The sequence below is a fragment of the Dipteris shenzhenensis genome, chromosome 11 (genome assembly GCF_047967505.1).
Source record: "Dipteris shenzhenensis isolate YYH24624 ecotype China chromosome 11, Dip_SZ_1.0, whole genome shotgun sequence".
NCBI classification, from domain to species: domain Eukaryota; kingdom Viridiplantae; phylum Streptophyta; class Polypodiopsida; order Gleicheniales; family Dipteridaceae; genus Dipteris; species Dipteris shenzhenensis.
Window position 1 is genome coordinate 30495429 of NC_141606.1, and position 23343 is coordinate 30518771.

At 43.6% G+C, this 23343-nt stretch overlaps 1 protein-coding gene across 1 annotated transcript in view; it reads right to left on the reverse strand.

Annotated features, from left to right (window-relative positions):
- The window catches only part of LOC147896887 (cytokinin hydroxylase-like), a 49125-nt gene that overhangs the window by 20605 nt on the left and 5177 nt on the right, over positions 1 to 23343 (reverse strand). The window contains exons 2-3 of the mRNA XM_087381894.1: positions 13311 to 13540; positions 12940 to 13181 (exon numbers count right to left, since the gene is read on the reverse strand). Of these exons, the coding sequence (XP_087238020.1) occupies positions 12940 to 13181; positions 13311 to 13540 (472 nt within the window). The remainder of the gene's footprint in view (positions 1 to 12939; positions 13182 to 13310; positions 13541 to 23343) is intronic.

A 23343-nucleotide genomic window follows, 5' to 3' on the forward strand; every position in this document is an offset into this window, starting at 1 on the left:
CAAATGTAGGGCAATCCAAGCTCAGGGAAATGGTTCATAGTATGTCTACTAGACCATCTCATGAAGAGAAAGGTAAATCTCCAGTGAAACCTGAAACCAATGTTCATACAGTCAAGCCTAGGAGGGCTAAGGTGCCTAATATTGCCAATTATAGGCCAGAAAAGTATTCTGGTCGGATGTCTAACCGTAGTTCCGATATCATAGAGACCTAGTTACACAAATGGGAAGAGGCTTTTGCTATTTGTGTATTCTGGTCGGATGTCTAACCGTAGTTCCGATATCATAGAGACCTAGTTACACAAATGGGAAGAGGCTTTTGCTCTCTCCCTCCCCCTCTCTCTCCCCCCCCTCGCGCTGTGCCTCCCCCCCTCTCGTCCGTGAGGCCACCCATATGTTTAATGAGGCAATGGATAGGTGGTGGATAAAACAGTAGAAAGATGGAGTGGCATCCACTACTTGGGAGGGGTTTAAAAAAGAATTTAGAAAACACTTCTTATCTCCTGACGAAGCATCCCAAGCTTGGGATCAGTATCGAAACCTTCGTCAGAGAAATTTATCAGTGGCGGAATACACTGATAAGTTCAGAGAAAGTGTAATGAAAGTTTATGAACCTCTACCTCAGTCAATCCAAGTAAAAGATTTTATCTTTGGACTGAATGATCGAAACAAGATGGAAGTTCGGCCTAAGTATGCGAACACGCTAGATGAAGCAATCGCCATAGCCCTGAACTATGAGGATGCCAAAGGGAACAGACCGAGTGGATTTGTGCAGGTTGGGACTCGGTATGAGTACCCAAAGAAAACTGGGTTTAAGAAGAAGTGGATTAGCAAAGGGAGTGCCTCACAACCTAGTGGTCAAGCCAAGCAGGCAAAGCCAGTTGAGACTCCTAAATCAAGTACCACCATTGGAATGAAAAGAAAAGTAACACCAATGGCAGCCCAGGCTTGGTCGAAGTCTTCTCTTTGAACCCAAAGCAAAGAGAAAAAGCGAGAAGAGAAGGCTTATGTTTTGGATGCCTTCAGCCTCATCAGTGGAAAGATTGTCCACGAAACAAGGATCGTCGAATGGCTGAGATGGTGATTTCAGAATGCGACGTGGAAATGGAGGAAAGTCCCAGAGCAGAACAAATGTAGATTCAGCTAGCAGGATCTTCTCAAAGGTCTATTTTGTTATGTGTGTTTGTTGCTAAGCTAGTAACTAGTGCACCTGATAATGTCCTATCAAAGCCCGCAGTAACGGGGTATACAGCCTTTAACAATACGGAGTTAATTAAGATGAAAGGGCAAGTAGCCAATCATGATGTCATTGTGTCATTTGACTCAGTGTCAATGCACAATGTAATTAACTCCAAGCTTGTAAAGAGGATGAAATTAAAGACTAGCCCATCTTACTATGCATATACAGTCAGAATGGTAGACAGAAGTTCGCCTGAAGTATGGGACCAAAGGGTTACCCAATTGGAACTTCGAATTCAGGACTATGCAGAGAAGCTTGATTTTGAAATACAAAGCTTGCTTACGCAGATATAGCCCTAGGTAAGGCTTGGCATTCTAAGAAGAATCCAGCCATAGATTGAAAAAAACACATTTATCAATTTAAGATGAATGATGTGCTGTATGTCTTACGAGGTGAAAAAGATATACCTTAAGGACCGTTGGTTTCTGTAATGGAAGTTAGAAAAGCTCAAGAAGAGTTTTTATTTCTTTGTACAGCATCGGTAGAGCCGATTGATGGTCCTTTGACTAGCACTAAAGTTACCCAAAATGGAGAGATGGTCAAGTTGGCTGATCAAATAGCAAAGGAGTTCTCTGATTGTTTTAGGCATGAGTTACCTTATGGGTTACCTCCAGAGTGGAATGTTCAGCATAAGATTAAACTAATCCCGGGGGCAGAACTTGTAAATAGACCTCCCTATAGGTTAAGTTTTACCGAAGAAGCGGAGGTACGGAGACAACTAATAGAATACCTCAAGTTGGGGCAAATTCAACCCAGTTTCTCACCTTTTGCTTCGCCAGTGATATTAAAAAAGAAGAAAGATGTTACTTTTCGCCTCTGTATAGATTACAGAGCATTGAATAATATCACTATTAAGCACAAGTATCCGATGGCTCGGATCGATGATTTGCTAGATGCATTACATGGGGCCGTAATTTTCAGTAAGATAGATCTTAAATGTGGCTACCATCAGATCCGTATTAGAGCCGAGGATGTGCATAAAACCGCTTTTAGAAGCAGGTTTGGACATTATGAGTTTTTGGTAATGCCGTTTGGACTTACCAATGCTCATGCCGTTTGGACTTACCAATGCTCCAGCTACATTCGTCATGCTTATGAACGATTTACTACGTCCGTATATCGAGAAGTTTGTAGTACATTTTATTGACGATATTCTTGTGTTCAGCAAAAGTATTGCTGAGCATCACGAATACTTAAGAATAGTGTTCAATACTTTGAGAAAAGCCAGTCTTTATGTAAATAAAAAGAAAACTGTACTGTGTATGGTAAGACTTGAATATTTAGGATTCATTATTACTCCTGAGGGGGTAGAAATGGATCCAAAGAAAGTGGTTGCAATACTGACTTGGCCTATCCCTCAGAGTTTGACCGCTTTGCGATCATTCTTGGGATTTGTCCAATTTTATCGAAGGATATCAAAGGATATTCCGAAATAGTATCGCCATTGACTGATTTGACCTCAGATAAAGTACCTTTTATATGGGGACAGAATCAACAGGAGAGTTTTAACACCATAAAACAAGCTGTGGTCTCAGGACCGATGTTAAAAATAGTTAATCCCCAGAAACCGTTTTTCCTTGAAACCGATGCAAGTGGCATTGCGGTAGGAGCAGTTCTCCTCCAAGAGGGAAGGCCAGTAGCCTTTAAAAGCAAGAAGCTTTCTCCCTCTCAACGAAATTGGCCAACTCATAAATTAGAGTTGTATGCTGTTGTCCATGCTCTGAAAACATGGAGACATTATTTATATGGGTCAGAGTTTTATGTTGATGTTGATCATGATACTCTGAAACATTTTTGTAAATAACCTGACTTGAGAGGCCGCCAAGCTAGGTGGGTAGAACTCATGCAGGAGTTTAACTTGACGATTCAGTACCGAAGAGGAAAGGATAATAAAGTTGCTGATGTGTTGTCACGCATTATGCATAAAATGAGTTTCACGGTATTAGAAAGTGCTCTAATGACTGAGATAAGAGAAACTCAAAAGGTGGACGAGTTCGTCCAGAGCCTTTGGCCTAAGGCTCATGTATTCAAACCCGGGAAAAAGGATGACCCGGCATCCAGAAAAGGCCAAACTTATGCAAGATATACCATAAGAATGGTATGCTGAAAAGAAATGGCAAGGTAGTAGTACCTAATCAGAACAATCTCAGGCAGAGAGTCATTCAACAATGCCATGATAGCCCATGTGCAGGACATCCGAGAGTCGAGAAAACATATGATCTCGTGAAGCGAGATTTCTTTTGGCCAAAGATGAAAAAACATATTCATGAATATGTGACACGTTGTTTTTCGTGTCAAGTAAGTAAGGCAAAGCGGGTCAAGCCACCCGGACTTTTACAACCTTTGAAAATACCACTAGGTTGGTGGGAGAGCATTTCCATGGACTTTATTGTAGGTCTACCTATGACACAAGGTGGATATGATTCTATCCTTGTGGTAGTTAATCGTCTTACCAAGATGGCTCACTTCATTCCAACTAGAGAGTCTGTTAGTGCCCCGCAAGTGGCGGATTTGTTTATTAAACAGATATTTCGTTTACATGGATTACCCAAATCCATAGTGTCAGACAAGGATGTCAAATTTACCAGTCATTTTTAGACTGCAATGTTTGAGACACTAAGGACTGAGTTGGGAATGAGTAGTGGGGATCATCCATAAACGGATGGTCAGACAGAAAGAATCAACCAAATTTTAGAGGATATGCTTAGAGCATATGTTTCATTGAGGCAACATACGTGGGACAAATGGTTGCCGATCTGTTAGAGAATTTAAGGAAGGAGAAAAGGTTTTTCTTAGAGTTCCTTCACTCTAAGTCCTTGACTACAGGAGAGAGTGCTAAGTTATCACCCCGATATTGTGGGCCGTGGTTAATTCTAAAAAGAATAGGCAAGGTAGCCTATAAATTAGAATTACCGCAAGGTTGTAAGGTGTACCCAGTGTTTTATGTTTCTCATTTAAAGAAATTTTTGCATACAGGTGACTCACTAATCGAGGGTGTTGATTTGTTTCAGGAGATAGAGGATAATGCAGGCCGCAAACCAACAAGAATCCTTGCCCGAGGAACAATGCAAGTACGCAATCGGAAGATACCCACGGTATTGGTTGCATGGCATGGTTTACCTCTATCAGAAGCTACCTGCGAATCCGTATACCAGTTACGGAGAGTGTTCCTAGACTTCATCATCAAGGACGCTGATGCCTGAAGAGGGAAGGAATGTTACGCTCAAGTTGAGGCAACATGACCTATATTTGTTTAGGCTTCACGTAAATGATCAAAAAGGAATCAAGGTCAAGGTCCTTGGTGAGGGTGACATGGCACTAGACTAGGTGGATCTAAGGCTAAGGGGTCTAAATGCATTAAATGTGCCAAGGGGCAAATGATTTCAATGATATCCCAAGAGAGGCGTAAATGATGCATTTAGGAGGTATACCTTTGTAAGACTAGAATAAGTCCAATCATACAAATTTAGAAAATTTGTTGTTCTAAAGATCAAAAATCTACAAAGAAAATAAAAGAGAAAATGAAAGAGAAGAAAAAAGAGGTAAACAAAAACTTTTATGAAAAACAAAAGGAAGACATACTTAGCAAGCAAAGCAACACTTATGTCGTTATCAAAGCCCAAGCATAAGCAGCTACACTGGGTTTCTAAAGACCCGCGGAGTCTCTTGGGCAAACCCAGTGCTTACTAAAATACGTCAAATAAACAAAAGAGAATGAAAACAAGAAATAAAGAAGAAACGAAGAAGGTGACTAAGCAAAAATAAACAAGCAAGTCAAGAAACAAAAACTTCCAAAAAAACTAGAAACTCTCTCTCTCTCTCTTATTTAAAACATAAAGAGCTAAATGGCCCTTTACACTTGTGTATCGTTTCTACAAAGAGGCAAAAATACATTTCTAACTTAGAAAGCACAAGTATACTCAAACAAACTCTCTTTTAAAACTAAAAGAAAAACGGGCTATTCAGCTCCTCGCTTTTTGTTTTCAGCTTATGTTCAATCATTCTAAACAAACCTAAGGCCGAAACACCATAGATAAAAGACTTCATATCTAAGAATGTGCGAACTTTTTTCATTATTTTCCTTGGATTATACCTCTTGTGTAATAGTAAAGTGATCAAATTACTACACTGAGTGATAAAAGACTCCTTAGTTGTACAAAGGCGGGAAAATCTATGGAATTGGGAAGAAATGACTCCATATTTTTCCAAATCAAAATGTTTGAGTCAATGTGAGGCATTTTTATAATGTATAAACCACTATATTCAGGTTGTTCACGTTTATCGTATATATCAACCTCTAATCCTATGGTAGATTGAGAAAGTCTAAGATCTAAGAAAACACAAGAATCCCCTCTTAAAGTGCAGTTCAGTTCACAAGAGTCACGAGGATAGATTCCTTCTCCAAAAGCTCTAGCGTCTTTGTACATAAAGTCTTGAAAGTTAGGAACATCTCGAACAAATAAATCATCTATAAAACACCTAACTTGACTAAGCTTATGTAAAATGATAGGGCAGGTATTGATAGAAATAAGACGTTGCATAAACTCAAATTCATAAGTGAAAAGATAAAAGTTTGCTAAAAAGACGGTACAATTAGTGCCCATGGGGATTCCTATAACTTGTTGAAACAAAGAATCACCTATTGTGATGTAAAGATTATCTAAAAGAAAATCTATCCAAGAGCAAACATCTTCTACACTTACTACCTTTGTGTATCTTTTCTTTTTAGAACCTATGTCATGATCTTTATTTTTTAGCCACAAAAAGTCAAAGCATAAGGCTGTTTTCTCAACTTTTAGCACTTTGCATCTATCTTTGTCAAATCTCACCTTGAAAACTTCAGCCACTAGCTTTTTATTTCTAAACTTCAAGTCTTCCAGCTCAATCTTTGTGTAAAGCGTGGTAAAATCATAGGTTTGAAGGAGAATAGGAGACTCTTTTTCCTGAATGCTTCGAGAGGAATTAAAAAATTTTACAACAAGAATCGCTCCTACAGAGTCATTTAAAATCCAGCTTGAGTTCGAGGGGACATCTGCCTCTTTTAATAAGTCCCTCCAAAGTTCATGGACACTAGGCAACATGGCTTTGAAGCAGTAGCTTAGCCATTTAGAGACATTCGTCAAAGTAGTCTCACAAGCAGCGGCAATAAATCTTGGCTTTTTTGGAGTTTTGTGAAACTTCCAAGCAACACAAAGAAAAGGTGTGCTTGGATTGCAAACAAACCCAAAAGACTTGCAAAAACTCTGATGTTTTGAGATCAAATCCTTTTGAGAAACTAAAGCAGGGGCGTAAGTTTTGGTAGACGAGTTCACTTCTCTCAAAAGACATTCTAAGTAAAACTTTTTGCAAATAAAAACAAAGTTATTGGAACATTTGTCCACATAAGAAATGACTAAATTCCTATGGAATTTTCGAAGAAGAGTTTCATCGTCTTTAGAAAGATGTTACTTTTCTTTGAGCAATTAACCGAAGGGACTTCTTCTAGTTTCAAAGAAACTTTCTTCAAAATCTTCCCTTTCCATTCTGATAAGATATTTTTGACTCCTAAACATTCTTCTAATTGCAAAACAAACTTTGAGATTCCCTTATCGATAGCTTTTAAAAGGCAAGACTCTTTAAAAGAGTACAATCGAAATTTCGTGCCTTTCATGAAAAGGTCTCTTAGGTTACTAGAAAGCAAAACTGAGGTATCAGTTGTGACTACATTTAGGAGGTACCCTAAAATGTAGACATGTGGCATACTAGATCCATCTAGGGAATTGTGGGCTTTGGTATTTAGCATGCAGGTACTTCTTACGTGAGAGTGTGACGAGCTTGCTGAACCAGAGAATGGTTGGGTGGTTATTCATTGTGCCATCACCTATTAATTTGTATCCATCCAATTAGTGGTCTTGATTGAGCTGTAGTTTTTAGTCGTTATAAGGCTAGAGATGCTTATTTGCACAGGCTGCTTGACAATGTTAAGATGAATGAAGGGGGCAGCATGGATGCCTATTTGACACACGTCAAGGAATTTAGAGAGCAGCTCATCAATGTTGATGAAATTGTACTAGACTCACAGGTTGTGTCCACCACACTCGATGGACTCCCTCAGGGATTTCCTGCAACACTTGGACTAGTGGCCATGAGTAACCCCAACCACTATTCTTTTGAGCTTGTTTTCCTACTCCTACAGGAGAAGCAGAGTAGTCAAAACAGGGCTGCTTCTACTCATGTAGATCAAGCCTTTGCTACTGATCATAGGGGGGGGGGGGGGGATTACAGCAAGTCCAAACCTACATCTGGTACCTCATCCTCTTCTTCTCCTGCTCATGGGAAGAAGAAGAAACACTGCAACTATTGCAACTTGCAAGAAACGAGGTCGTCGTGACATCTCTGAGTGCCGGAAGCGTATTGCTTCCGAGAAGAAGCAGCATGGACAGCCATGACAGCAAGGTCTTGCCGTCACAAATACTCCAACTGCTCATATCACAAATACAGAGGCAACCAATCTTGCTCATGATGAGTAGGCATTTCTTGTGGAGTGCCATTATAATCCTACTCTGCATGATTCAGCTTTTACAGTCTCAGCAGATTCTGCCTTAGACTAGTACTTTGATAGTGGTGCTTCAAAGCACATCACTTCCTGCAAAAATCTGTTTTACACATTGAGTGGCGTTCCAGTGTCACTTGTGCAAATAATGCAGCATATCCCGTGATAGGGATTGGTCAAGTGATTGTCACAAGTGACTCTCACCACAGTGTCTGGTGATACCGTTACACTTCTGAAAGTTTTATATGTTCCAAGTATCAAAAAGAATCTAATTTCTATCTCAGCCATCTCCAAACATGGCTTCAAAGTTCTTTTTGACGGTTATCACTGTGTCGTTTATGATAATCGGTACGATAACTATATTGTACTTACTGGAACACTTGATAGAGGGCTATATCATCTTGACATATATGCACAACAGGCTGCTATAGAAGCTCATGGCATGGCTGAATCTGTAATTTCTGATACACATCTATGGCATGAGAGATTGGGACATCTCAACTTCAATAGTTTGGTGAAGATGCATTAACATGATATCTTCCACCCATGCATGCACTTAACAAACATGTATGTGAGGGCTGCTTCGAGGGCCATAGGTTTCCATTTCAAAAGGACGGGACCCTTGGTGCATCCAGGAAGTTGCATCTTGTACATAGTGATGAATGCGGACCAATGTGGACAGCATCACTTGGGGGGTACTATTACTTTGTTACTTTTAAAGCGTGCTTTAGGCACAAAATGGGTTTACAAGGCATAGTTACCAGGGAACGACGTTCCGTCTTCTTGGAACGTGGGAACGCTAGGGAACGTGACCGGAACGGCCGGAACGTCTAGGGTTTGGCGTTCCCAGTTTAGGGTTGCGCAAGAGCATATATAGCCGCCGACGGGGGAGTTTCCCACTCTCTACCCAACCTCCCACTCCCTTCTACTCCCTCTCCTTCCGCTTAGCCCCCTCCACTCCCACTCCCACTCCCACTCCCTTCTACTCTCTCTCCCCTCTGCCCCATTTTTGGTGCCCCCCCCTTCTTTTTTGTATCATCTGGAGGTAGACACATATTTTTTGTATCAGGACTAGACACCCTGTCCTTCATAACCTCTTTTTTGTAGAAACGGTTGGCTAGCCCGTTTTGAGACCGCCACCGTTATGGTCATTGTATCAATTATCTTTAGTCTCATAGACCTTCACGGTCTCCCAAAGACTTTAATAAACTTTCTTTCTTTCTTTCTCCTTCCACTCCCTTCCACTCAGCCCCCTCTTCTTCCACTCCGTTCAACTCAGCCCCTCTCCTTCTACTCCCTTGAACCTTCTCCACTCAGCCCCCTCCCCTTCCACTCCCTTCTCCACCCCTTTCCACTCAGCCACTCAGCCCCCTCTCCTTCCTCCCCTTCTACTCCTTTCCATGTGATTTGATGATGTGTCATATGATGTAGCGTTCCCGTTCCCGTTCCCACATTCCCCCTTCCCGAAATGTTCCCGTTCCGACCCCCCCGTTCCCTGGTAGCTATGTTACAAGGTCAAACGAAAAGCTGATGGCAGTTTTGACCACTTCAAAGCTCGTCTTGTTGCAATGAGTTATGCACAACAACATGACATTGATTTTGAAGAGACCTTTGCTCCCACCTCACATATCACGACTATATGGTGCATCATTGTTCTTGCATCCCACAAAAATTGGGAGGTGCATCAGTTGGAAATTAAGATCACCTTCCTTCATGGTGATTTACAAGAAGAGGTCTATGTCACTCAGCCTCCTGGCTTTGAGAAAAAAGGTTCTCAAAATCACGTTTGCCGGCTCAAAAATATTTGAAGCAGGAACCCCGAGCATGGTATGCCAAGATACATGCATATTTGACAGCCCGTGGCTTTCAAAACAGCCATACAAAAGCAACTCTTTATGTCAGACAGAGTGCTTGAGAATTTTTAATTCTCATTCTTTACGTGGATGACATGCTTGTCACTAGGCCAACTATGGACAAAATTGCAGATTTCAAAGCTGACTTGCAGAAATCATTTGCAATGATAGACATGGGCCCGTTGCACTATTACTTGGACATCCACATTGCATATGTTGAGGGGGGCATAATGATGAGTCGGTCCAAGTACATTGGACAACTCTTAGACCGCTTCCAGTTTGAAGATTGTAAGCCAGTTTCTACACCGTTGGAGCCTGACTTTCGTTTCTCCTCCGAGGATGGGAGTGCACCATTTGATGCCACCCTTTATCAGCAGGCTGTGGGCTGCCTCATTTATGTATGTCATACCCGGCCTCATATTTAGTATGCCGTCTCCCAGTTGAGCAAGTACATGCACATGCCTAGTACACAGTGCCGTGAAGCGGGTCTTCCGTTACTTGAAGTCCACAAGAGCGGGTGGTGTGGGGGAAAGCGTGAAGGGCAACCTCGTGTAGTGAGCAGGTGACCAGGGCAGCACGATCCTCTAACCGGGGTATGAAGTCGATATAAGCGAGAAGTATGTACAGACGGCCAGAGGAAGTGGGTGAGTGATCGCGGTCAAAGCGCATGTCATGGTAGGTGGAGTAAGAACTCAATGGGGTGGAAGGTGATGTGCGACGGGGAGTGGAAATGCCAAAGAAAAGATAGGTATGATCAACCCCTGGAGGGAGAGGTACTACCGTAAAGCCAGTGATGCGAGATCTAAAGACAGGGGATCCCATGATGTAATCAACAACGCTGGAGCCTCCCCCATGTGGAAAGCACGTGAAACCACCTGAGGCGGGCCATCTGTCAAGACCATTATAAATAATGAGATCATGCATCCTGCCGAGGTCTAATAGGGCTTGTCCATAAGATGTGAACGGACCTCGTCTGTTAGCCGAAACCCATAGCATACATGCCTCCTCAAGGTTAATGTCTAGCAATAGAGTGCAATCATACCTGAAGTCGAGGAGTGGTACCTGACAGGCGCATATCCTCGCGTTAAAGTCCCCAACTAGGAGGACTTCTCCGCGGCTAAAGAAGTCAACAATGGACTGATAAGGAGCAGCAAATGGAGATGTCTCATCCTCACCTCAAATATCTCTGGCAAAGTGGGATGTCTCAAGGGGGAAGTGGCAAACTGCAACAAACAGATCCCGGCTGTCCATGTGCCGAATCCGGATCCAAAAACCTGGAATGTGCATCTCTTTGCTCTACTGAAATGGTCCCCAAAAGTGTGGATCTATAAAGGATTGTGACTCCACCTGACCCTCGAACTCCCCCTGTATCCCTCGTCTCATCTCTGTAGGCAGACTCCCATGTATGCCCGCTGACTACTGGTAGTGGGCGCTCTGGACTCTGATGTGTCTCTATATAAAAGACTATGTCGTGACTTGTATAGGATTCCGAAAGTTCCCTGAATCTGACCATAAGGTACCATTACAGCTCCAAATGGTGCAGGATAGAGTCTCGGATATCCAAGTCTCATAGACCTCGCTTCCCTATGTAGCGGAGGGGACTGGTGCCCTACGGGGGCCTGTAAGAAGTCGTCCCTCTCGTACCACTGCCCACTTCCCCTCCTTCCGGGCCTGATCTCGCTGTTGCAACAAAGAGCGTCTCTCCTCAACCTGTAGAGGGATGAGGTCCTCATCCATGAAGATCACTGGTTGATCTCGAAGGACTGACCTGCGTCGTAAAGCTGAAAGTCGTGCCTAAGTGTCATGGAACTGTTTGATAAGTGGTTGCTCTCGGTTGGGGTCTCTCCCCACCCGCCATCCCTCCTTAATCCTGTGCTCAGCCACACCCGAAGTAGTGGCCACGAAAGCAATCACATCTGCCATCGGTGTAGCCTCAGTGCGTGGGATCCCACGTACTCTGATGTTGAGAGCCTTCCTGACTCTCTGCTACTGCTCCATGAGGGTAGCCGAAACTATTACCCTTGGGGGTTCCCGTTTGGCCACGTCAACCCATCTGGATGTCTCCTCAATAACAAATGCATGCTCGCAATCTGTGCCTCGACAACCTAGGTACTCCCTAGAACTGTGTGTATGGTTGTGACCTCCTGTCGGAGCTACGAGATATCATGTCCGAGTCCCTGAATGAGACCAGCCTGTTCCTGAATGGTGCGAGCCTGTTCCTGTATGATGCGGCTCTGCTCCTGTGCAAAGCGTGTCAGCTCCATCTCGTGCTCACAGGCACTGTGTACCTCCATGAGCAAGGTTTCCCAGGCCTCCGGTGTGTCAGCCCGCCCATGTCCTAGCTGACACTGGAATGGCTATGACATGAAAGTATGGGGATGAGTCCGGAAGCTAGGCGGTGACTGGGTGAGCTGGGTGAGGTATGGGGATGACAGTGGGATGGATGAGGCAGTCCCAATGGGATGTGGGAGCATGGGCTGATTGAGAGGGAGAGGGGAGAGGAAGGTTGAGGTGTAATGCGGAGCAGTGTATAACACCTCTGCAGTAGGTGTCATAAGTGGTGAAAGAGCTGTGACAGGAGAGGAAGGTAAGCGAGCAACCGACGTCATGGGTATGAGTATGTCACTGATAGTGTCTGCAGCTGTCGCTGAGGATGTAGAGGCTGTAGCTGAAACTAGTGCTTAAGTGGAAGCTGAAGTCGAAAGTGAGGATGTAGGGGGAGCTGAGACTGGAACAGAGACTGAAGCAGGGGCTAAAGTCGAAGTAGAGATAGAGGGAGCTGAGGCTGGAACTGAGACTGAAGCGGGGGCTGAAGTCGAAGTAGAGTTAGAGGCTGAGGCTGAGGCTGAGGTGCGCTTTGCTGTCTACCCCGAGTCCACTTCGGTTGTAGCGCATGTTCACATTTCAGTGATAGATTATGTGCAGATGGACATGTTTTAGTGATAGCCGGTGTTTAAACTTCAAAATATGAGTGAGGGGTACTTACTCCGCATTGAGAGTTAACAGCTGTGCACATGACTTTTGTCTTACGAATGTGCATCGCCAAAGATTCAATATATACTTATGCAGTTCAAAAAAATCACTCAAGCATGAGAGATACCAAGAATTTGTACATTAGCCTTTGCGCACCCAAAAACCTGAAGAACATTAGCAGCTCAAAAGATTCAGTGTACACTTGTGCAGTTCAAAAAACTTAAACATGAGAGATACTAAGGATTTGTACATAGCCTTTGGATACCTCAAAAACTGAAGTAGATTATTCTATAAACTACACTTATGTTGGATGCATCAAAAACAAAATATGCGCAATATTGCACCTGCTGCCTGGAAGCCATCCATAATGTACTGAACTTCGGAGGTGCTCCCCTATTTCTCCAAGCTGCTCAAACACCTTTCTTCCTTTTTCATAGCTACTCCCAAACTCTGTGCGTGAAATGATGTCTGCAGTAAGCTTGCTGAGATGTTCGCAAACTTCAATTTCCAGGGGTGCGCCTTGAGCTGTCAGTTCCCACTTATCCAAGAGTTCAGCTGTACACCTTCCCATGACAGCAATTAATCCCTGTCATTTTTTGGAGAGAAAAACAAGTGCCGTTATTTAAGAAATGAATTGCCCATTTTGTGCAGCTTAATAGCTCTAGTTTTGCATATCTTCTTTCATTCTTTATGGGTTGAAATTTATTGAAATTACCTTCAGCTTTTCATTGTGAAATGCAGGTGCTACAACACGTCGTTGGTGAACCCATGCATCCCCATCTGCCAGAACCAATCCTCTTCCAATAATATCTTCTAAGCCTTTTCGCATTAGGGGTGATCTTCCCCAAGCTTGTCCAATCTTCGTGGCAAACACATCCTTTAACAAGTTCGGATCGGTTACAACTAACCTTGGTTCATTTCCCCACATAAATATGAAGCATTTGCCTGCAAAACGTTTTTCCATCCAAAAAAACCTTCATTTAAATTAGCTGTCCAAGTAAATACACTCCTGAAAAGACAACAATGACATTTATATTCAAATTCACAAGCTTGTTATGTCAACGGAAAATAGTATTATTACATACAATAAAGATAGGGACTAGAAGCAATCAATGTTTGACAAAAATGTAGATGTAGACAAAAAATGCTTATGCAAGAAGGACCCCAAAACAGTGGAAAAGCTCAACTTAATCCTTCACAAGAATGCCACCCGCACCCACGCTTGAAACATATCACGCAGACAATTCCTCATATCTTAAGAACCAATATTGGTCTCATCCAATTATGCTCTCAAACAAGAGTGCAATACGCATATAGGTCAAGATTACTAGCCTGACATGATGTTAAAAGATCATAATAACTCAATCAATAAAGCTAGGGCAGCTTGTAAAATTTAGCATGCCCATCATAGCAACTTTGAGAGCATTACAGCTAAACAGAACCAAAGCAAATCTATGAGATTATGAGTGACAAGTATTCGCTCCCGTCCTCATCTGGACTAGTACTATGCCAATTTTTAAATTCATGGCTTATTTTACCAAAAAATCCACATTGTGCTTCAATCATCCAAAATCAAAACAGTAAACAATAGACATATCACAGCCTGCATTTTAAAGGTACAAGGAAATTCCAGAGCGCATTGTCCTCACATATATGAAGTTCACAAATATAAAAAACAACCTGGCAAGAATATAATGACATGAATGTAAACACAAATTATGTTTTCCATCAGCCTCAAGTAAAAGAGCACCCACTAAGCATGTATTTGTCACTATCGCACACTCCTAGTACTGTTAGAGAATGAAATCCCACCAGAGGCTATCCTGCAGCAGAAGACTGATAGATGAGCCCACGAATTACACACGGAAGTGTTTCATTATGGCATCAAGCTTCATAAACATGTGTGTGCTTCACAACCATTCATGTGTGTGAAAGCCAGCAAATAGACTATGCATCAAGACAAATATAGAAATAACACTTACATACTTCCGTCCGTCACAAACTGGACACAATACAATACCAAAATGTTCTCCTACTATATGCCTGGCACCTCTAGATTTCTGACCCTGTGTGCTCCACTGAGCTTATGTAGACTCTATGTCCAAAGTATCCCATCCACCTTGCTCTCCGGAAAGCCAGCCTAGGTGAGACCTAGGCTGCCACTCTAACTTAGTCTGCAGCTTCTTCTGGGTCACCTTCACCCCATACATATAGGCCCAAGGTTGCCTGACTGTTGCTCCTATCTGCTGTCTTGAGGGCTGCTCCAAGTAATTAATGAATGAGGCCCCTAGGGCCCCCTTTTATAGGGCTGAAGCCCCTTCCTGAAAACCAACCGGAACAGCCAACTATTCCTGCCCCTACTAGCCGACTGCATTGGGAAGGCTATAAGTAGCCCCTCAAGGCTCATTTCCAGGCTTTGCCTGACCCCAGGCAGTTCCAGCATTGTAGATCTGCACCAAACCTGCCCATAGAGTCTTCCAAAGCTTGCTGACCTGGTTTCCCTGTGCATTTCTGTCCTATTCCCGATGCACTCCTCAGCTCACAGGTGGAGAGGTAACCAATCCTATTCCAAGTTCTAACCCAACCTAGTTAACCAGATCCAGCTGACCTAACCCGACCAAACTAACCCTAGCTAACTTAACCTTAGGAAAACAAGCTAAGGTTTTTTTCAGGTGGAATGGGCGACAGCGGCGCAGCGAAAGCGACAGAGGGAACGGCGGGGTGGGGCTGGCGGCGGAAGGACGGCGGAAGCAGCCACTGTATATATTTCATTAGCTGTGTCAACTTGGTTTCTCATCAAATTGTAGCCTACACATGCAATCCGCTTCATAGCATTTTCAAATCACTACAACGCGATATGGCACTTGTGACCTCACGTGGCCACCCACATCGCATTGTAATGATTTGCTCTTCAGAAGTCCGATTTCTATCGTTGTATCTATTTCATTCACTGTATCCTCTTGGTTTCTCATAAAATTTTAGCTTATGCGTGCAATCTACTTCATAGGAATTTTAGATCACTACAACACGATATAGCACTTGTGACCTCACGTGGCCACCCACATTGTGTTGTGATGATTTCTAATGATTTCAAAAGTCCAAATTATGTCACTCTATCTATTTCATTCACTGTATCCTCTTGGTTTCTCCTCAAACTTTTAATTAGATGGCACATGCCCAAAATACTACCCTAGCAAAGGGTGATCCGAAAGTAAGTTCCAAGGCATCCTCTCAAAAGAGAAGAAGAAAGCCCCCCAAAGAGCAAGTGAAAAGTTCTCGATAGAGGAGGTACTCTCAGCATGCATCCTAGGAAAGTTTAGAAGAAAATGCAACTAGATATTCCAAATCTCCCATTCCAAAGGCTTGCGTTTCTCGTTGGGCAAAGCTTCAAGGCATCGTTGAGGCCAAGCTGCTGCTCCTGTAATCTTGTCTACCTCAAATTTCTCTTACTCCTGTTGTACCCATTGCTTCAAGGCTTCATAACGAGCGTTTTCAATTTCAACGTTGGGGTAGGCTTCCTTTGCTTCTTGGGTGGCATTGTCCATAGATGTGCTGGGCATGTCCTCAATGAGTTGTGAGATTGGCGAGGCTTGTAAATTTCTCTTACTCCTGTTGTACCCATTGCTTCAAGGCTTCATAACGAGCGTTTTCAATTTCAACGTTGGGGTAGGCTTCCTTTGCTTCTTGGGTGGCATTGTCCATAGATGTGCTGGGCATGTCCTCAATGAGTTGTGAGATTGGCGAGGCTTGTTCCCCCCCCCCAAAAGATCACTTCATTAAGTATGATTGAAAACCGCAAGAGCAAGCTCTAATGCGGGAGTACAACATGCCATGCATGAGAAGAAAATAAACAGCTCAAAAAGAGCTAACAAAAATTGAAGGTGGAGGCTGAAAATGCCACTCAACCCTGAAGAAGACTCGGAGAAGAAGGGAGATCCTCTTCAAACTCTGAAGAAGATAGCCCTCCTAGCAGTAGCTGCTCTGGAGGATCCCTGCATGCTCGACCAGATGGCTATTAGAGTATGTATAGTATTAGTCGCAGTTAGGGGAAACAGGGAACGGAAACATTTTGGGATTTCTGGGAGGGCTGAAACGGGGAAACGCCATGTCAGCAAGGGGGGTTTAGAAAAGGGGGTTTTGAGATGAGAACACACATTTAGAATACTACAGCCTACAACCTACCTGTAACTTAAAATATAGTGCATAATACTTACCACATGGCACAATGTCACCTATAAATTAGAACTTAGAACTTAGACCTTAGAAGTTAACTTGGCAATGAGCAATACATATTACAAATATAAATGACAAATCTGAAATCAATGAGAAAAGCTGAAGATTGACAAGTTACAAAATGCCAAAGGAAATATAATATATGATTCATATATTTCTCTTTGTCAAGAGTCGAGACTCAAGACTCGAGTCAAAAGTACAAAATTTAGATTCCCAAAAGCCTAGGCTCTAAGCCTTAAGGCCAGCTGCTACGTCACTGATGATATGATCAAAATCTAGAATGTAGATTCTAGAATCTAGATAGCTCAGCTGCTCAAGAGTCCTCCTCCTCCTCCTCCTCCTCCTCCACTACCATCTCCTCATCGTCGTCGTCCTCCTCCCCCTCCTCCTCATCATCAATGAGGGCATCATCAGGCTTATGAAAACCAATGATTGTGTACTCATGTCTCATCTTGTTAAGCAAACGCAAGTTTGTGTGCTTTGAGACGGTTCCTCTTCTTTGTATGGATGTGGGCAAAGCTGCTCCACATGCGGTCACAAGAGGAGGAGCTACAACCCTGGCTGAGAATACGAAAGGCAAGCGATTGCAGCTGTGGGGAATCAGCTCCATAATCCTCCCACCATGTAACAGACCCAACTCAAAATCTGAAATTTTAAAGCTCATAAAATTGAGATATATGGCAAAGCTCATGAAATCGAAAAATTATGAATCATTAAATAGTAAAATTTAAGAATTTAAATGAGTTAAGATTGCCTGTCATGCTGGGCATCTGGCCATCCAAATATGCCCTCCTTATTGCGGTAATTGGCGAGCTGGTCCTTCACTGTCCGGCAAGCCTCTGGCATTTGCACCATCTTCTAGAGAGTGAGGTTCCAACCACGGACCACCTCTGCATCACTTTGTTGTGCAGTTTCCTTGTGTTGAAACTCTAGGTCCAACACAAATGCGGCCGCATGAATGGGAGAGTAGTACTGATTTCACCTAGTCACAGCCAAGTCCTTCAGCTCTTTCAACCTACGGGGATCTTTCTCTAACACACTGATATTTTCTATCATACGATCCATCCCCTCATATACCTTGCCAATAAAAGGCATGTCTCCATCAACCTTTTTCAGCAACAAGACAATCGGCTTACACAAGTCATACAAGTGTGATGCATCAGCCCAAAAGTCATCCCTGCCTATGCACAAATCGTAGACCAATATCCGAAGAGCCTGCTTTGAAGTGGGCCATGCATTCCACTGTGGGCTTGCCACAACCTGCTTAAGTGCAGGTCTCATTTCAATGAGTCTGCAAAGCATCATATAATTGTATGCAAGCCTTGTCTCTGCATACTTCAAAGGCTCCTTCCTTGCATAGGTGCGATACAAAGAGAGAGAAAAACGATGGCGTGTAATGAATCCAACTATCTCTCTTCCATTATCAATCACAGTTTTTACCCAAGGTAATTTGCCAATGTCTTTCAACAGATTATTCAAACAATGGGCAACACAAGAACCCCATTGAATATGGGGCTACCTTTGTTCCAATAATGCACCTGCAGCCTTATTGGTATTTTCACCATCTGAAACCAACTGCACAACATTAGACGGGTCCACATACTCCCCTGCATCTGCCCACATCTGCATCAAAACATTTGCTGGTTTTTGTTGTACTCCGCACTCTATGGAGTGTATGTATAAAGAAGATCCTCTGCAATATGCCAAAATACCCTCTAGTGATCAACTACGTACATCACTCCAGCCATCTGCTACCAAAGTGACCCAATACTTATGCCATTTCTCCTTAACAGGCTGAATGGCCTCATTAACTGCCTTCACCTCATCCTCTAGAAGCTTTCCCCTCAATGCATCAAAAGTGGGAGGGGTGTATGTGGGCCCAAAGGCTGTAATTTCAGTGACCATCTCCTTGAAATAAGGAGACCGTGCCACATTGAAACTAATCCCATTCGAGTAAAAGAAACGGGCCACAGCTGCATCTACCTGTGCCTTCCTTTGTGGATGCCATGCAGTATAAAGGGTGCTTTGCCTTCATGCAAGTGGGAGAGGTGAAGGAGATGCAGTAGCAGTAGAACCTGTAGCTCCAAGAACATGTGCACTCCCAGAAGATGAAATTGTAGTAGCAGCAACAGAGGGAAGAGGACTCCTTTTTACAGTAGCCATATGAGCACCTGAAGTAGCTCCTCCACCAGTGGAAGCAATAGTCCTACCTTTCTTCGTGGAAGGAAATGCCTCGACCTCTCGTGCCAACCTTGCTTTCTCTTCCTCGGAGATTTCATTGCACATTGTAATCCCCTCTCCCTTGATGCCAACAAGATGGGCCTTCACCCTATCAGGAATCCCACCTCTTTTCAATCCACAAAGCCTGCACATGAACTTGCGAGCGCCTCCTTTCTTGGAGTCGTAAGCACCCCGGAGATCGACTTGACTCCACCAAAAATCTGATTGGGTGAATTCTACCTCAGAATGAGACTCGGGGGTAGGGTGTCTTGAAGCCATAGGAGCTTGTTGCTTGAAAGGGGGGCTGAAACTGAAAAGAGAGCCAAGGGTTGAAATAGAGGGCTGAAACTTGAAAGTGGGGGCTGAAAGAGGAGGGAACAGAAGGCTGAAAGAGAGGCCTGAAAGAGGGGGCTGAAGGACGTCTGAAGAAGGGCTGGAGGGGAGTAGATGATGATGGAGGGCTGAAGCAGCCTGCAGGAGAGAAAGGAGAGGAAAGGAGTGAATGGGGCTCAAGAAGGGCTGGAAAACCTTGAGGATGGAGAGAGTATGAGGCTGAAGGAGTGGAAGGAGTGGAAGGAGGCCAAAATCGAAAGCAAAAAGACCAAAATCGGGGCTGGCAGCGAATTTCGCGTCATTTTGGAGGCCTAGCAGCCTGTGTTGTCTGAAACGGCCCGTTTCAGGGCTCTGAAACGCATTTCAAAAGAGCTGAAACATTTCAGCCAGCCGTTTCAGGGTCCTGAAACGTTTCAGACCCTAAACGCGTTTCAGGATCTGGGGCTTCTCTGAAACGGTGTTTCAGGCCTGGCTAGGCTCTGAAACGCGTTTCAACGTAACTGTGGTATCAGTCCATATACTGGCCATAGACTGGAAATGATGAACCTATGAACCCTCTATCGCCTCCATACATCTGGCCCTCCATATATGTCATGCTATAATGCTAGCCAGAATCTCCCATGATGTGTCTACCGAGGCATGAGCAGCTCTGAAAGAAGTAAACGAAACATCCTAAAGAGAACAAGAGTCCACAAAGTGTCGTCATATAATTAAGAATGAATCTCAGTCATGTCCCTCGAAAAACACCTAATTAAGAATGAATCTGAGTCATGTCCCTCGAAAAACACCTAAGGGCCAGTGAGAGAGAACCATGCCACTAATCTCCAGGTCATGAAGAAGGGTGCTCTATGAAAAATACAAAGAATCCTAACACCACCCTTCAAAATCGTTGATAAGACAAAAAAAGCAATGGAAAGATGCACTCTATAGATTAGGGAAGGTAGACACTTGTACATACACATAGGGTTGTGATGGGGGGTTAACCACAAAGAAGCTCATCCTTCCTTACAGCTCTAACCTTGGCTAATTCAGTCGCTTTGTTCTTCAATTGAGCTCGTGTGTGCTCCTCAACTATCATACCTTTGTCCCTTTCAGCTTATGTGATTGGCGGAGAATCTTGGTTCGTAGTTTACGTGACTTGAGAGTGATGAGAGCATGTCCTTTGGAATGTTTGATGTTAGTTACTACCTCTTCATCATCATCATCTTCATCATCATCCTTCCATTCAATGTTGGACATGGCTGCTTTGACCTGTGCTAAAGTTTCACTAAAAGAGTCATGATCCTTGTACCAATTTTCAAGAAGTTCTCCTATCCAAATCTTCAATGCGTTTTCACATCTGGCTTCATGCTCCTTAACCACTTCTTGAATGTCAGTTTTACTTGCTTTTGCCTCAACTTGTACACTAACTCCTTCTTAATGGTTTGTACTTCAGTGTGAATGAAGTCTTTAACTGTGGAGACTAGTTGAGAAGTGTAAGAAAACAATACAACGTCTATGCTCAGATAATCCACGGTTCATCCGCAGGTACATGAACTGCCTCCGTGCAAATCTCCTCAATTGCTACGAACAGCTCTACTGGTACTGCCTGCGCGCTGTTGCTAGACTCTTTCTTTACTCCGTTCTTCTCATCTACAATCTTCTTCCGACACTCATTCTACTTGTGCCATGCCTTGTTGCAATAGAATAGAAGCACTTAATCTTCTTCTTTCTCTTTTTATCATCAGAAGAAGATGGGTTACCAGAGTCCTTACCCTTACCTTTCTTTGATCCAGCCGAGAAAGCCAAATCTTCTCCAGTCCTCGTCTTTTGATGCATCTCCTCCTCCAGAAGCATTGCACTGAAATCCTCAAAGTTGAGGGACGGATTTCTGTTCTGCGTATTCAGCGCCGTAACAAGACCGTTGTACTTTGGTGAGAGAATCCGTATGCACCTTCGTGCTAGATTCTCGCTGGTGATGGTGATGCCAATCGTAGTCATCTGATCGCGCAAATTCGTCACCCTAGTGATAAACTTCTCTGCCGTTTCAGACTCAGACAATTTCTCATTCACGAGTTGAGTCTCCAGATTTTGAATCCGCGTCTGATTCGTGGTCTCGTACTGGTTTTTCAAGACCGTCCATGCCTCCTCCACTGTGGTGACATGTTGAATTAACGCCATGACAGAATTACTTATACTGCAGACAATAGAACACAGCGCATCTGCATTTCTTCTTGTCCATGGGAGAATCTCATCCGCAGTTGGTACTATCTGTTGTCTTGCATTGGCTGGATTCGGTCTCGCAACCGGCTTCACGTCCACCCCAATAGCAGCATCCCAAAGCTCGTATGCGCTTAGGATGGTCTTCATCTTGAACTTCCAGAGTGGATAGTTAGTGCCGTCCAACTTTTCGCTTTCGCCGAACAGTGGGATTCGCAGTCTTGCGGGCTGGGCTATCTCTCACAATATGCTCGCAAACAGAAACACACTACCAAATCTTCTTGCTAGAGCCCAAGCTCTGATACCATGTAGGAAAACAATACAACGTCTGTGCTCAACAGATAACAGGATCTCGTATGCAAGAGAGAAAAGCTGATAGTGCGGAGAATCAAAAATTTGATTACTGTAAAACTGATACAATAGATGGTGCTGCCTCCCAGCCATGCGCTCCTATGTGAGAAGCTTCGATGGCCTGCTGAAAACAGTAGAGGACGGAGACTGAATGCTAAGAAATCAGGGTTGCTGTAGTCAGTGATGATGATGGGCTTCACGAACTTGCTCTTATATAGCCACCAGTCGTAGTCCGTTAGACCCAATTGGGTGACCGACCCAGTCAGTCCAAAACGACCGACTGGAGGTCGGTCCCGAAATAGGCCACCGACCACACGTTAGAACCGTGGCACAGAATAGCCATCCGGGATCATCTGGGGCTCCAAACAGGCCCCGCAACCCAAGAGTGGGCTGCCCCAAAAAATGCTCTGTCTACCCTCAGTGCGGTCAATCATGGGATGCCTTCCCGCACTTGCATGTAGCCTAGTTGGCAATGTGCCAACTCTATCTGAAGTTATCCAGCCATTAGGCCACACATGGCCCCCATCTGGTGTCCAAACCAGGACCTACCGGATAACCGAGCTACTCAAATGCCTTCTCCTCATATGGGGGGCTTACAAGTAGAGTCAGCCGGGTCCCGCATAGTTACACAAGAGTGGAGCATTGATATCTAACAAGGAGTGGGTAGAGAAGCCTTACATTCCTTCACAACTTCATCTATGATTGCTTGCTTGCTAAGCCCTTCAAAAAACTGAAGTTTAGCTGTCATAGCTGCCAATTGCATCTTTAAGCCATGAACCTCCTGCTGTAAATAAAAAATCTACTCATGGTGACCAATGATAGGCCGATTTAAACCTCCTTTATAATGAGAGAGAGAGAGAGAGTGAGAGAACAAGGCACCACACTAAAGGCCAGAAATAAGGGCTGGTCCCCCCAAAGGTCTTTATTCAATAGAAAATTGTTACAAAGCTTGCTCACAAGGGAGCATGAATCTGATGCAGCTTGGATTCTCCATCGCTACCAAAAGCAGGATTGCTCTCTAATTTATAAACTTGGCACGCAGCCAAAAAGCTAGGCTTTCCTAAATAGTTGGAGCTTGCTTTTAGCCAAAATAGACCAACTTTTCCTAGGAAGCATTAGCTTTCTTCTCCAAAAAGGCAATTTCCTTGCTTTGGCCCTGTGGGCCCTCTTTTAGGTTGCTTAGCCCCTTGCCATGTGCTTTCTCCCAAAAATTGGGTACTCCATATCTACTTTTCTCTTCTGAAACTTGCTTTTTTGTGCTTTTTCCCTTAAAACTTAGGTCTTTTTGAACTCTCCAAGGTCCTGCACAATCAATAAACAATATCTAATACTTTAACCCACTAAACGTTGGTTGATGCATGCATTCTAGTTCATGGAATAATCCTAGTCCTGCACATTAACCCATGCAAAAC